Below are 15,232 nucleotides of genomic sequence, written 5' to 3'. Positions count from 1 at the left end.
ACTTCCTGCATCCAAAGCTCTTGCACTGGTAGTGATCTGACCAACGCTGAGGCTGCTGCCCAGGAGATGTGTGCGGCCGTTGTACGTCTCCCTTTTTCTGTCTACCCTCGCGCTAGTGTTCACGTTCTTTGCAGGGCGTCACCCTCGCTACTGCTTCCGCTACTACCACATCTCCCACCACTACTGCATCTTCTACTACCTCACCATCGTGCGTGTGTTTCCCGTCTATGTAGCTCTCTACGGGTGCTGATGATCTATATTTGTAGGCCTTCGGCTTCGAGCAATGGCGCAACTTCTCATGGCATCAGCATCTTGGCTGGTTCAGCTGCTTTCGCTGTTCTCGCTGCTTCATTTTGATTTGAGCCATATCGGATGACTTCTTTTGCACCCCGGTCGCGAAGCCGATGGGGTTGTCTTTTCGAAGACTCACTCGACATTCGCTTTATTTAATAGTGTCGTTTTCACGGGTTTACATTACTCTGCGGTCTTGCATGGAACTAGAGGTCTATTAGTTGCAATGTATCAATAACTTCGTATTTCTTTTCCAATGGAACAATTTTACTTTGTCTTGTAATTGACATATTGGTCCTGTGGTATTGCCGAGGGCTTTGCTTACGATCTGAGATGGATGGCGTGGGAGATTTAGACAACACCCTTGTGACATAGCCACACCACTGCTTCGACCACCGCAGCTACAGTATAAGGCATTGAGCCCCAACCCTAGTGTCCACCTTTACGACTATCTATTACCTCTAACCTTCACTTTATAATAAAACAGCAACAAAGTAGTAACGATGAACTCAAACAGACGGGCTCCTCCTCTAGGTGCGTACAATCAACATTGTATTTCTAGAAAACACTGAGGAAGAACTCGGATATTTATTACTCCAGGTCAGTAGAGGCACCATCTTTCGCGCTTGCAGTCCATCACAAACTGAATTTACTCACTGATAGGTGCTCCTCCTCCTTATGCGTTTGTGAACCGAGTTTACGGTAGAAGCTTGCGGCCTGTGGTCGTTGCTGGTGAGTTGAATTTCGGTTTGGTTTGTTCAGCGACGCTGAAGCTTTCGCGCAGTCTCTGCAATCGGTGCTCTGTGGACATTGATTTGGTACGTTTGTAACCCTTTTCCCACCACCAATCTATTCATTATTCGCTTCTATCATTCTTAGGGCGGTACGCACATATGTGATCCAACAAAGCCATTGCCACAAGCTCTGATAATCTATCTCTGCAGATTTCCTCCTTCAAAGAACTGAGTGTTGACCAGAATGGTAAGTTATCATGATTTTTTAGCACAGGAATAATGTACGAGCTTCTTGCACAGATCACATTCCAAAACTTGCTACTTTTGCCATTATCCAAGGTGTCTTGCTTCTTGTAGCTTGTGTCATCGAAGTTTTTGGTATAGTCAGTGCGCTTTCGGTGGGTTTTTTCAATTGTCGATCTTATTGTGCCCAAGGCTAAAACCAAATTTGCGTTCAGCAACGGGTAGTGCTCGTTAGGTTTTACGCTCTTCTCTCGGGTTTGAGCACCCTTATTGTCATCGCGGTAGGCTTGATGCGAACTATCATACACTTTACGTTCAAGGTAAGTGCACCGCCATTCATGCATATATATCTAAGAATCATCATGATAATGGCAGAGTGACCTCATGCTTGAATGCCAAGAAGCTGCATCAGGCGGAAGCACTTCGTTCGTAAGTACCGTTTCCCATGTTCTGCACCGCGATCTATCACATATGATACATCTGCTATGTAGAGATTCGGCATTTGGGGCACATCTTCAGACGGTCTTAATGGCGAAAATGCTGAACAGTGTGAGTTCGAGTCGCTTGTGGACAGGCCTACTGACTGACAGATGCCAACAGTTTGTACAAGTGCTTATAACCGTGATACGGCGACGGAGATTGTTTCGGTAATAATAGAGATTAGTGAGTGCCGTATTTGGATTGACCTCAACCTCCTTTTTCATCAGTTACTCGGTACAGTCCTTGGTCTCCTGTTTACAGCAATTGCGTTCGCATATTTCCGTCAACTGCTAGATCCATCCAGTCCCGCAAATGCGTCTCGCGCTCCCTCGAGCCAAGCAAGACTGGACAACTATCCGTCACACTATAATCCACCTTACAACGCATCGTCGTCAAATCTCGGATATGCTCCAGCCTACGGGAACGTCTACGCACCACCCCCAGGTGCTCCACCGCAGTTCGATGCTGAAGCTGGCAAACCACCTGCTTATGCATACGGAGGAGGAAGCCAATATGACGACTTTGGCGGTGACAAGGATGGCAAGGAAGATCCATTCTCGGACTTCGACGGACCCAGTGTGCCTCGTCCGCTACACTTCGCGGAGGAAAGGGATGTTACGAGCAGACAGTAGTCTCATATGAGCATTTTTCTTGGGCTAGAATAAGGTTGTGGACGTTAGCTTGGGAGATTCTCTGGGAGAATCTGTCTCTTCTTCTAGCTATGTTGCTGCTTTTTACGATAGGACACTCTTAAATATGCCTGTACTTGTAGTGATGACGATGATTTGATCTTCTCATGAATGGGCAACCACATACAACCTTTCACCAGAAAGCAGTACCGCATATCGACCTCATCGGTCATTGTTTGGCAGACGGCCATGTACATGGATGCAATGAAGAAAAGATAGTAGAAAGCGCATGACATCAGCCATAAAGAGATATATCATATCGCATCGTGATCACCCCCGCTAGTAGTTTTACTTCCGGCCACCCGTCTTTGCTTGGGACTTGATCACCCTCTTCACGATTTTGGCTTCCTCTACCAAGAATGCCCGGAGGATTCTACATGTTTTCAAATGATTGAGTGAGGAGATAACGAGTAATGTGATAAAATCGTACCGGGACTTCACACAGTCACCGCACCGCGAACCACCATATGCGCGGCGAACGGTCTTTTGGCGCTTGGAAATGGTAGCATATTGACGAGGACGAAGGGCAGGTACCTATAAGGACATGAATGATGGGTGCATAAGCCTCCCTGATCTAGCGGCAATGTCACGATACATACACCCGGCAGACCAACTCCACAGTCACCGCATTTAGGCTGCGTAGCAAGTTTTTTGAGATGGTGGTAAACAAGCTTGCCACCGGGCGTTTTGACGACACGTCGGCGGTTCGATGTGGTGTTGTAGGGTTGACGTTTGCGGAGAGTGACACGTTGAGCCATTGGAAAAGCTAAGAGGGAAAGATGAACAGTCAGTTATTGTCCTTCAAACGTCCTATCCTCCATCTCTGCTGCTCCTTCCACCTTATCCATCTCTCGATAGCCTCCTGCACCAGAATCGTATCTTTTCCCTCCTTACTCTTCGCTTCTTCTTCGTGCATCCATTACCCCACACCTTTATAGACAGATGGCACGGAAATTCGAACTCACATCGATTGATATACCTATTCAAGACAAAACATTGTTAGAACTACTTCATAAGTGATAAACTGTAGGAGCATACCTTGAGTCTTGAGGTCGTTGAGGCCGGCGCCGATGCTATATTGGGTATCGTACAGGGCAAGATTGGTGTGGCTTGAATGAACTGTGCAGTGTCTCGGCAGTAGCCGATGCCGGGAATGGCCGAAATCAGTCTAATACAGTGTCTCACCAAGACGTCATGACGGTGGTCAGTTGGACTGAATATACCCTTGATTTAATGTCAGAGGGCTGCTTCTCTGAGTTCACAGTATGTTTAATGTGAGGAAGTCGACGAGGAAGTGGTACGATTGATATTATATGATATGTATGACATTTCTGGGATTTCTAACCAGCGTATCATGGTCAACATAGTCTCCCGCAGAAAAGATGAAGGAAGGCAGTCATTCCGTAAAAATAATGTGGTCGATATACCACGATGCAAACAAAGCGTCATCATTCTATTCGCCTTTCGTTGAATAAGCAAGCAAAGTGTCGCTTATCCCATCCCTCGCTCGCTCGCCATACTTCCATTGTAGGGGTTCACGCAAACCTTCTAGTCTTCACCATCCTCTTTGTCACGCAAACGTCCTACCTTTTCATCGACCTTGAGGTGAAAGTGATTGATCGGCCACAGCACAAAGTCATGGAAGCGTTGACAGCGAACCCTGTATTAAGATATCTACGGGGGTAGCGCTTTTACAGGGATGGTGGGGAGGATGGATGAGGCACCGGTGCTTCGAGTATAGTTTTGAAGGGACCGAGATAAAGAAAACATTTCAGAATATAACAAACAAAGGCTTTCTGTGAGTGAGCTCCTGGGATGACCAGTATTTCCATGGATTTTCTAACCAGGCCCGACCAGAAATATAGCGAAGCGTTTCTGTTCACTCTTTTTGTTTCTCTGTTATTCCATACCATCATCGTCCTGTTTGGTGCTCCGATATCCAGGTGAGCTGTCCACCTACTTGAACCCTTGACATCTGAGGGTATTGATACAATAGGTCATAGCTACCCTTTTCACACCTGCTGGCCTGTATCGTTCCCTTTCTGACGGTGTTCACGCCCACATTGACTTTAGGGCACCCCTCTCCAGACACGAAGGCTTTGAATAATAGGGACATGGATCCTCATGACTAAAACATGTTCCGTTTGCTACAGTGGTCATGGTACAGTCTCTGCTTTGATCAACTACACGAAGTGTCAATTGACCTTCCGAATCTGGTAGCCGAAAACATTGATGTAACACAGTTGGCACCGGATTCGTAACGTACAGACCGCCCATCCTACGCCCATCCGATCGTGACGTGCGTTCGCATCAGCGAGTTCTGACTGATTTAAATCTACCATGAATTCAAAAATTGCTTTTGATGGCAACTGGAATCACTGTCTTCCTTCCTATCCTGATCCCAAGGTTCTCTGTCACCACAAACGACCACACTTTCGTGCATATCTAGTTGCTCGCTCCTCTTTCGTCACTGTCACTTTACGGTCCCTTTCCAACGAGCAGAATGTCTTCTCCCACTGAAACTATCCCTCCTTTCGGCCAGATGAATCTAACCTGCATGTGGCTGGAAACAATTTTATATGGTATGTACTTAGATATTGCTGAGCAATCGCGGAACAACTGACCTTTCTACTATCCATACACCAAAAATCCCAGGTATCAAGTGAGTTTATTCCCATTCAAGGTATTTTCAACTGTTAACAGCATTCTTCCGATGTGAAATAGCCTTGTATTATATGGCGGATGCGTGCACGTCTTGGTGGGGAAACGTGTTGGTGCTCATAAGTAAGAGCAATATTTCGGATTGACTTGTACTGAGTCTGAAGTCGTGGTCTCTAGGATTCTATTAGCCGCTTCGACATTGTCAATCTTAATAGCCACTGGGCATGTCATCATTTCATTTTTGCAATTGCTTCACGCATTCACAGATCCAGCCATCCTGGCTATTCCCAATGGACCTGACATTTACTTGGGCACGAACACTCTACAGTTTGTCAATGGAAGCCTTTACATCTCCAATGTGTGTTTCCTTTCCCCACGAATAGTAAACAAACTGATTCTTTCTCTAGCTTTGCCTTCAAGATTACCTCTTGGTATCAATCATCATATGGTCGCTCTGAATAATTTTACTAAAGTGTTGAACAGATATGGAGATTCTACGTTGTTTGGAATTTCAATTGGAAGTTTTGCATTTTCCCAGTATGTGGGTTGATATGCATGAAAGAATGTACCTGACATTGCGTCCTAGGTTTTGTTTCAGACTATACAATTTGGTAAGTACTATAATCATCTATCCCTGCTTTTTTTGCGGACCTATTTTTGGTAGCCGTTGCAATCACTGCCGACGCACACCTTTTCGGGCCAGGCGCAAGTATTCTGTCGCCCGGTGTCTTCCCCTTGGCTATGACAGGCTGGTCGATGGATTCTTTCATCAATGTTTTCGCAACATGTGGGATCGCGTACCGACTCTGGAAGGCAGGAAGGAAATCCTACGAATTCGGCGGGCGATATACGTACAAGTCCACCATGTTCATGATGATAGAATCAGGTATCCTCGCTGCACTATGCAGCATCATCTTGCTCTGTCTTTTGGCACGCGGAAACGTTGCAGGAAATGTGGGAACCAATTTTCACACACAACTCGCCGTGAGCATCTTTCGTGACAGACGTCCTACTTCTGTTTTCCTGACTTAGACCATTTCCGTTGTGAAACAGTCGACTATTCCTTTCCTCATTATTGTGCGAGTTGGATATGGTCTCCAACATGGAAAAGACGTTCGTACCACCACGTTCACCAGAGGTACCACGACATTGCCGAGGTTCTATACCCCTCCACAGGTCGACAACACTAACATTGAGTTCTCTTCCACCGGTACTGGAAATTTAGAGATTATGGCCTACAACGCAGACAAAAGGGAAAGTGTAATAATGTTAACTGACCAAAGTACTGAAGGCTGACTCATGACAGTAATGTTCAAGATTTAACTAGTCACGAGTATATATGATTAACACGAAGTTATACAGTTGCGTTCCTGTAGACATAAAAACGTATAGTTGATCTTAGTGAATACATAAATATTTGTAGTAGTCCACTTGTAGTCCAGCAAGCCATAAGTGAACAAAACCGGCCCTACATGAACTGCGACGAGGAAATCCAGAAATCAATTCTAGTCACCTCTGGGACCAGGAATGCCCGCCCGGAAAGCAAAACTTGCAAAAGCTCCTGCCAGCCAACCAGTACCACACTCAAAAGATGTATCTCTTCAACTTGAAGCCCGTTTCTTTCCCCTCGCTCGCTATACATCCATTGTAGGGGTTCACGCAAGCCTCCTGGTCTTCACCGTCCTCTTTGTCCCGCAAACGTCCTACCTTTTCATCGACCTTGAGGTGAAAGTAACCGATCGGCCACAACACATACTCTTGGAAGCATTGACAGCGAACCCTGTATTAACGCTTGCGTGGATATGTGCAGGAGTGGCGGTGTTGCAGGGATGGTGGGGAGGATGGATGAGGCACTGGTGCTTCGAGTATAGTTTTGAAGGAACCGAGATCGAGAAGACATTTCAGAGACAGGAATTCAACAAACAAAGGCTTTCTGTGAGTGAGCTCCTGGGATGACTATTTCCATGAACTTTCTAACCGAAGCTGGACCAGAAATATGGCGAAGCGTTTCTGTTCACTCTTTTTGTTTCACTGTTATTCCATATCATCATCGTTCTGTTTGGTGCCCCCATATTCAGGTGAGCTGTCCACTTCAATCCTTGGCGTCTTGGGGGTATTAATACGATAGGTCACAGCTATTCTTTGCACACCTACCTGCTGGCCTGCATCGTTTCCTTTCTGACGGTGTTCACGCCCACATTGACTTTAGGGTACCCCTCACTTGGTCCAGACACGAAAGCTTTGATAAATAGGCTGACATGGATCAGATTGTTTGCTGAGCTATCGTGAGTTTCTCACTCGCAGAGCCATATATGATTGTTCATCGCTTTCTCCGTTTCTTCTAGACCCCGGAATCCTATGGAAAGGGCTATGGTATATCCAGCTGTCGGGAGTATGCTTGGATGCTGGTCTGGTGCCATTCCCATTGCTCTCGACTGGGATCGGCCGTGGCAGGTTGGTTTTGATATGTTGGAGCGTTTCTTTGCACCCATCCTCATCACTTTCTTCTCGTCAGGCTTGGCCATTGACACCGCTGTTCGGTGGTATAATGGGTCACATCCTAGGCTCGTTCTTGGCTCTTGCCGTCAGCTTAGTGCAGTGGCTTGCACAGGAACATATCAATTCACAAAAACCTCCAAAAGAGAAAACTATTTGATGCCGCTACTCCTATTCGGACATTTATACCAGTCTAAATTCTACAGATATACTTCTTCTATTGGATATCATCTCTAGAACTACGGGCTTCCGGCTGCACGAAGGTCACCTATGGATTGTGTGACGTAGTCTGGCACAATACTAGATGCATTAGGACCTGTGATGTCCTTTTCTGATGTTATACCTGATGGTATTGTTCAGAGACAAAGGTTACGACGAAGCGGTGTGAATTTCATACCGGTAAGTACCAATAATGTCGATAGTCCTCCGCCCTGTCCAAATAATATATCGGTGTTCAAGCGGTCTCCCACCATGATGGTACGTTTGGGATCGAAATTTACCCTTGCAATACGATCATTGAGTTAAGACGAATCATTTGAAGTCTTTGAAACTGACTTGGCCTTGATACAATCCAGCATAGTAGTTGCAGGCTTGCCTATACTTATTGGATCTCTGTCTAGAGCAAAGCGCAAAGGTGCACTGATTGCGCCTGCTCCAGGCAACAACCCATCGGCACTGGGATATGTACTATCTTCGTTTGTGACTAGAAATTGACAGCCGGGGTTCCGGGTAAGGTACTGGAATGCTTTCGATATCTTCGTATAGTTGACATGAACGTCGAGTCCACACAGCACAGCGCCTACGGTGGGATCGAGGGTGAAGTTTGCCAAGGAGAACGGTTCGACTGTACAGTCAGCGGGGTCCTAGTAGAGTTTGGTAAGTGATAAGATTGAATGGTGGGCTGATCGACTGACGGTTCCGCCTATGAATGATACACCTTCCTCTCGCAGTTCTTCTTCGATACCTGACATACCGATCACATATACCTTCTTATCTTTCGGTAGCTTCATCACAGATGAGATATAGACGGCAGACGCATAGGCAGATCCGAATATTTCATCCTTCATAGAGGTATTTGTACTTGCGATTATGGACTGAAGAGACGGGGAATTGGCATACCACAGAAGCTACGACGCCCAGTTGATCGAATTTGCCCTTGTAGCTCTTGCGGGACTTGCTTGCGTTGTTAGTTACAAACAGTATCGTCTTTTCTTGAATTCGAAAAGAGATGTCAAGTCAGTGAAGTATACCTAACAGACTATAGTTCTGGACATACTTCGACTTCTGAGAATGTGCAGCATATCGATAGCACCATCAATCAGGCGATCTCCGTGCCATAGCACTCCATCGCAATCAAACATCCAAGTATCGTACTTGTCTATGAGAGCATCATATTGCTCTGGGGACGATAATCGTATACTCATGAGCAGGCGGAGGATGTAGGTAAAGACACGAGAGTCGATAGTAGCGGTTGCGGCCCGGTTAGAGCTGTACTGTACCGTGACCTCGCCACGCTGTCACATCATGTGATGTTATTGGTCACAATTCAAGCTTTTCAGGTCGCCATGCTCACTCCCGACCGTGACATATTGTTATGCTAATGTTTCTGCCAGTGTAACCTGCAACACTTACGCATGCCTGCTACAGTCATTACCAAATGCACTGTCTTACCCGCCCCAGCCAACTTGCTGGGACACAATAATGTGACTTTGAACTGGCTAGCTACGCTTTTATTTCTTTCCGTTCCTGTACAGGACAAGAAAACATGTTTCTGGCGTGGATATGTCGAGGATTAGACATGTGTGATACTCAATTGGTGGGTGCAGACATCCTTATCAGTCATTCTCTGGATATCATGCTTCTTCCGAATGCCGAACTTATACTACAGGTCTCTTGACAGGTCTTATCACATTTGTACCTTTAATCTTTGGCTGTTTTCTTTGCCTTGTCTTATCGCCTTTGTCTTCGTTCTGTCTTCCCCATCATGGTTGCAGCTTTGCCATCCCGTAGGATACATGGCAGTGTCTGTCCTAACAAACATGAAGAGCCTCTCTTTGACAACACACTCGTGGATACATCACAAGAGCATTCTTTACACCGAGGACTCAAAGCCAGACAAATTTCCATGATAACGGTATGTATCTTCTTATTCTCACTTGCTTTTATTTGACGTCGAAAATTCAACATAGCTCGGTGGTTCCTTGGGCACTGGTCTCATTATTGGATCTGGTACAGCCTTAACTCGAGGAGGTCCACTAGGGCTTTTTGTCGGATACTCATTTATGGGACTCATCTGTTATCTTGTGATGATTTCTTTGGGTGAAATGGGAGCATATCTACCTCACAAGAAAGGATTTGCAGGCTATGCAACGAGATATGTGGATCCTGCCTTCGGATTTGCCCTTGGATGGAACTATCTCTTCAAGTATTTCATCCAGACGACAAATAATGTTAACGCTGCTGGCGCTGTGGTTCAATACTGGACGCTATCCGTTCCTATTGAGGTGTGGATGGGTAACGTCCTTTGTCTGTATCTTCTCCTCACGGCATTAATTGCTTTTCACTTCGTAGTAATCTACATTGCGATTAGTAAGTTCCGCCAAATACTTGCTACCCTTGGTTAACGCGTTGTAGTCTTCTCGGTTAATCTTTTAGGCATTCGTTTCTTTGGAGAGTTTGAGTTCTGGTCTTGCAGCATCAAAGTTATAGCTCTTGTTGGCCTGATTTTGATGGGACTCGTTATTGACCTTGGTGGAAACCCTCAAGGTGACCGCATCGGCTTCAGGTACTGGAGATACCCATATGGTCCTATGGGTACTTACCTCCTCGATCAAGTCCATAATTCACCCCTGTCGATGTTTCTCGGATTCTGGAGCACGCTGACCACCGCTCTATTCTCTTACATTGGCACAGAGTTGATTGGGGTCACTGTAGGCGAAGCCCAAAATCCACGGAAGAACATTCCCAAGGCCATAAGGAGAATGTTCATCCGAATTCTGGTATTCTATGTCGGCGGTACATTTGTCATCAGCTTAACTGTGCCAAGTACAAATAATGTAGGTGCAGTAATAAGCTATGGCTGGAAGCTTATTGAAAGTTGTCTAAAGACACTCTTTGTTGCGAATACTTCCAAAGCAGGTGCTGCGGCTTCGCCTTTTGTTGTAGGTTAGTAATGCTCTATTCTGGTCGATTTACTTCGACGCGTTTTTAACACCGCAACAGCTACCACCATAGTCGGGATAAAAGTTATAAATCATGTTATCAACGCCGTCGTTCTTATATTTGTGCTAAGTGCATCAAATTCTGATTTGTATATTGGTTCGAGAACACTGTATGGCCTCGCTGTGGAGCGAAAGGCACCTCGGATATTTGCCAAAGTTAATCGCATAGGAGTTCCCTGGCCAGCATTGATACTTTGTACTTCAGTATGTTTTTTGACTTTCTTGAATGTTAGTTCTTCAAGCTCCGTAGGTGCGTACATGTTATCGCTCGACATGGTGGAGGTTCATGAGTTATGTAGCGTTTGGTTGGTTTGCAAACTTGATCGCAAGTTTCGGAGCCATAACATGGATGTGTATATCTTACACCCATATGTAAGTCAAAAAAGTGGATTTTCTTCTTTCGCATTGTACATCGCGCCGCTGACTTGGATGATCACGAAGAGCCTTCATGAAAGCTTTGGCTGCCCAAGGGGTGTCTCGTGATACTCTTCCATACAAAGCACCGTTTCAGCCTTATGGTTCCTGGTTTGCGTTAGTATTCACTGGAATTGTACTTCTCTTCAATGGTAACTGTACATCCTTATGTTTGAATGCTCCCATGAACTCTTCTTGTAGGCTTCAGCACCTTCATACCATTTTCGTCCGCTACCTTTCTGACGTAAGTCGTTCCAGAAGATACGTGGGACAGCTTCTCATGTCTACCGTATAGGTCATACATCGCGATCCCGATATTTTTGGTGCTCTGGCTAGGCTACAAGGTTTTCTGCAAGACTAAAACTATCCCCGCGTCACAAGTAGACCTGGTGACTGGTAAGAAAGAGATCGACGAAGAAGAAGAGCGTTTCATAGCTGAGGAAAAGTTGTTGGGTACAAAGTCCGTGATGGGAAGAGTATGGGATGCCTTATGATATGGTTTATCAGCGTAGCGCCGGTGGAAGGTCATAGTAGAAGATTTAAGGTGTGGATTGCACCCTTCCTTCATATTTAATTCCCTTGTGGATGTGATAGATAAATACAGATGGGCCTACAGGCATGTCATTTCTCAAATGTCGTGGAAATCTTTAGCTGGCTTATCTATGCCTCATGTGAAAATCGGTCATTCAAGATCCATGATCCGGTTTTTAATATATAGCCGCCTGGCTGGCGTAAATACCCCATGCGCAAGTAAAGGCCGATTCGGATTGTTTGAGTTTAAAAGAAGATCTATATTTGCTCGTGTAAGCATGGCCTTGTTCACCATCATCTACTTGAACTTGAAAAGGCGTGTATAGACCTCGGCATCGTCCATAATCTGTAGTGACCCATTAAGTCAACAACAAGCGACATGAACGGATTGTTCGAGTTAGTTGGGGCCGTCGAAGGCTGCGGCCAGTTGATTTCATGTCGATGCAAACAGGAAAGCTCTTTGCCAGCATCACATCGTCACGGGATATCCTGACTGATCATTCTGATGGCATAGTAACGATTTACTTCTTTGACGCTGAACAAGCGGGGATCTCCATAATTGAGCCCCATTTCACTTTACGCTGACCATGGAGAAGTGAGTCAACCTCTTGGGTCAAGTACAAACCACGGCTGCCGCTGTCGCCGAGCGAGATCGATATCTAGTGGATTTTGTACACAATAATATCGGGTTTGTCCCGTGACAAGTTAAATGACGGTCCAAACTCCTTTGGTCATGAACTCTCTTATCGTTCAGAGTATATGACTTGCGCTTTCTGACCTCTCCGCTCTCCTATCAATCGTGCCTCGCCCTATACCCGAACATCGCTATGAGCATAAATTGCCCGTACAGCTTCTGCTGTCACAATTGATTGAAAACCCGGACACGGCATAGTCTAATGGATTACAGCAGTTTGTATTAACATAACCTACATAGGATTAGATAAAACATAAAAATAAGGGAGAAGATCGTTAGAAACACTCGTCGCTTTCAATCATAAGTTTTCCACTGTTTCGACTGGGTTTCACGCTAGTTGCTGGCCAATTGTGCGCGCCTCTATCGGCTGCTTTAGGAGACTCCCGGTGCTTGACTTGCTTTCGCTGCGGCGTTTCTGGCTCCCTAAAGTAGATTTTGCGTAGATCCAAATTGTCGAGCTCGATTTGCCACCTTAGCTCGTCTCGAATGGTGCTTTCGATTTTCTCCATGCAGGCCTTCATCTTTCCAATACCCACGTAAAGTACCGCCGAAACCATACTCCGTGTTTCTGCAGACATGGTGAACATGAGGCCTTTCTTTGATTGTAGGAATGTCGTGGGATATTGTGCCTGGCTTGCTCGCAGTGAGGCAGGTGTCTTGTCAGTCACATCTGGAATGCGTGTTGTCACTTGACGTCCTCGGATCCGTCCCAGCTGGCCTTTAGATAACAGCACCGCGTCCAGTCCGTGTATTTGTCTTAACTCGGTCAACTAACACGTGTGGAAGTTAGTGCTGAGATTACGGCATAACAATGAACGATCGTACGAGTCGAACGTCCGCGATCACCACTTTCGTCTTGACATCATGTAAGTGGAGATAAGATATGCAAGTTTGTAAAGTCTCTACTCCAGGATGGTGTGGTGTTGCTGGGCCCAGGGTTTTCCTTTTCCGTTCAAACCATTCTAGTAGCTGGATAGAGGGTGAGCGTGAATCGCTGGGGTGGAGATGGAGGGAGAAGCCTACCGGGCTCATACTCATCGTCATAACTGTAGCCCCAGCTTCGACACAGGCAGAACTGTGGACAATTCCAGAAACCAAAGTAAGGTTGACATATATGGAGCTGTTGTTGACCAGGTCTCGTGCCGCATGAATCCCTTGCTCCGTCGCAGGAATCTATATTGTATTATTGGAGTGAGTTCAATACGGTATCAGCCTATTTATACTCACAGTGATGACCACTCTATCACGCGGTACCCCAAACTTCTCGAACCGTCCTACCAAAGACTTGGCTTGACGTACCATGGCAGCGGTGTTATCATATAAGCGGGGATCAATGAACGTGAACATGGGCCCTGGGACAAAGTCTAGCATCGCTGTTCCAAGTTCGACCAACTGAGGGGTAGTGATAGCCATGTCAATGTATTTTGAGCGGGAGGATATATTTGGCGGTAGAGAAACTTACGAATTGTTCTATCGCGGCTCTTGTCAGTACTTCTTCGCTCATGTTAGCTCTTAAGGAGAAGTGTTAGCTGCGATGCAAATAAACCAATTAAAGCGGGTTCATTACCTCGCCTCAGTCACACGTTTGACTGCCACCCATGCGTGATAGTAGATATCATTCGTTTCTAGTGACTCGAACAGATTTTCCGGAGTTACTGTACTTCCATGGAGGTCATGAAATGAAAGACCTGTGTAACACGCGTCAGTGACTACACGTACCAATGGCAGCTTGAGCTCACTTTCTAGGTCAAGGGTATTTGCTACAATACTGACACCAGACACATTGTTTGTACCTGAGATAGATTCAAACTGTGCATATTCCATCGAATCTTTCAAGTCTACGCGTGTTGTCGGACATGACTTCTCCTTTGAATCGAAGAGGGCGGACAACTCAGTGGTTGGATGGAAATGATCGTGGATAAGGGCTTTGACGATTTCACTTGCTCCATCGAGCTGAAAGTTATGCATGACTACAATGCTTCAGAGTTGATGGCTTTACGCAGTCACGCAAACCATAGTTTTGTAGGTTCCAGGGTGGCCAAAGCATACATGGTGGCCAGAGAAATGGTGGCCGAAGACCAGAAAGAGGCGGATGCCACCCACCATTGTCAGTCCATCAAGCCAGGCAAAGCGCAGATGGTCCACATTTCGACTACCCGCCAAACAAGCGGAATACCTAAGACGTTCCACAAGCAATGGCATGCCCTGCTCGTCCCTATGTAGATGTACAGCCTCAAGTGGGCAAAGGATCTACAAAGTTAGTACCACTGAGATCCAGTGTATCGCATAATTTTCCGCGGAGCATGGCCTCCTTCTCCTTGATATCGGGCTATGGGAGAAGAGACATGAGGAGGGTGCGTCCCTGCCCTTTCACTTACCTGTGAGTGTCCAAAAAAAAGGATCGGATCAACTCCAAGGTGAGGCTAGTACCATGCATATCAGCATCAGCACATACTACTAACATTGACAAGGCTCCGGGATAAATGCAAGCATAGCCATCATCATAGTCTCATGTAACGTTTCACCCGACGGATCCGCTGTGCGCAACACGACTATCAATGAACACAAGGTTGCATAGTATCAACTTGGTAGGGCGCTGATGCGGAAGCGTTTTTGTTAACTAAAATCAGCGTTAGTGGCCAGTGAATTGAAGGTGCGGCGTTGGCGGAACTTTTGAGAAGCCCAAATGGAAGAATCTTTTTTTCCCCCTTCAATATGGACATGGCTCCATGGATGGCGCCCGAAGCTGAAAACGTTTCAGAAGCGGCTATAGGTATG

The 15,232-nt window shown here is 46.0% G+C and overlaps 6 protein-coding genes across 6 annotated transcripts; 3 read left to right on the top strand and 3 right to left on the bottom strand.

The window, feature by feature from the left end:
- Positions 1-680: 680 nt before the first annotated feature.
- SERLADRAFT_464512 (uncharacterized protein) lies at positions 681-2,544 on the top strand (the record flags this gene model as incomplete). Its single annotated transcript, XM_007317019.1, has 11 exons — positions 681-825; positions 955-1,023; positions 1,076-1,113; positions 1,236-1,272; positions 1,326-1,423; positions 1,484-1,588; positions 1,644-1,697; positions 1,760-1,817; positions 1,869-1,931; positions 1,989-2,340; positions 2,376-2,544. The coding sequence occupies 11 exons, from the start codon at positions 795-797 to the stop codon at positions 2,500-2,502; spliced, it is 1,032 nt and encodes a 343-aa protein (XP_007317081.1).
- A 181-nt stretch (positions 2,545-2,725) lies between these two features.
- SERLADRAFT_368423 (uncharacterized protein) lies at positions 2,726-3,195 on the bottom strand (the record flags this gene model as incomplete). Its single annotated transcript, XM_007317018.1, has 3 exons — positions 2,726-2,810; positions 2,868-2,971; positions 3,037-3,195. 3 exons carry the CDS (start codon positions 3,193-3,195, stop codon positions 2,726-2,728), a joined length of 348 nt encoding a protein of 115 aa, XP_007317080.1.
- A 1,603-nt stretch (positions 3,196-4,798) lies between these two features.
- Positions 4,799-6,525, top strand: SERLADRAFT_464511 (uncharacterized protein; the record flags this gene model as incomplete). Its single annotated transcript, XM_007317017.1, has 8 exons — positions 4,799-5,026; positions 5,162-5,221; positions 5,276-5,456; positions 5,506-5,529; positions 5,582-5,635; positions 5,685-5,709; positions 5,763-6,082; positions 6,152-6,525. 8 exons carry the CDS (start codon positions 4,941-4,943, stop codon positions 6,392-6,394), a joined length of 993 nt encoding a protein of 330 aa, XP_007317079.1.
- A 34-nt stretch (positions 6,526-6,559) lies between these two features.
- On the bottom strand, positions 6,560-9,075 carry SERLADRAFT_464507 (uncharacterized protein; the record flags this gene model as incomplete). The annotated part of the gene is made up of 10 exons (XM_007317016.1): positions 6,560-7,033; positions 7,091-7,176; positions 7,234-7,383; positions 7,444-7,552; positions 7,614-7,937; positions 7,992-8,095; positions 8,150-8,457; positions 8,509-8,655; positions 8,714-8,805; positions 8,871-9,075. The coding sequence occupies 6 exons, from the start codon at positions 9,016-9,018 to the stop codon at positions 7,834-7,836; spliced, it is 903 nt and encodes a 300-aa protein (XP_007317078.1).
- Positions 9,076-9,165: 90 nt separating this feature from the next.
- On the top strand, positions 9,166-11,723 carry SERLADRAFT_448015 (dicarboxylic amino acid permease; the record flags this gene model as incomplete). Its single annotated transcript, XM_007317015.1, has 11 exons — positions 9,166-9,410; positions 9,495-9,728; positions 9,784-10,108; positions 10,166-10,183; positions 10,229-10,650; positions 10,702-10,759; positions 10,817-11,065; positions 11,115-11,187; positions 11,257-11,381; positions 11,431-11,473; positions 11,525-11,723. The coding sequence occupies 10 exons, from the start codon at positions 9,579-9,581 to the stop codon at positions 11,721-11,723; spliced, it is 1,662 nt and encodes a 553-aa protein (XP_007317077.1).
- Positions 11,724-12,729: 1,006 nt separating this feature from the next.
- Positions 12,730-14,808, bottom strand: SERLADRAFT_414751 (uncharacterized protein; the record flags this gene model as incomplete). The annotated part of the gene is made up of 7 exons (XM_007317014.1): positions 12,730-13,224; positions 13,280-13,423; positions 13,478-13,627; positions 13,754-13,846; positions 13,917-13,965; positions 14,022-14,142; positions 14,194-14,808. 7 exons carry the CDS (start codon positions 14,420-14,422, stop codon positions 12,730-12,732), a joined length of 1,281 nt encoding a protein of 426 aa, XP_007317076.1.
- Positions 14,809-15,232: the final 424 nt, after the last annotated feature.

The sequence above is a fragment of the Serpula lacrymans genome (assembly GCF_000218685.1).
Source record: "Serpula lacrymans var. lacrymans S7.9 unplaced genomic scaffold SERLAscaffold_5, whole genome shotgun sequence".
NCBI classification, from domain to species: Eukaryota; Fungi; Basidiomycota; class Agaricomycetes; order Boletales; family Serpulaceae; genus Serpula; species Serpula lacrymans.
This window is presented reverse-complemented; position numbering and strand designations above follow the sequence as displayed.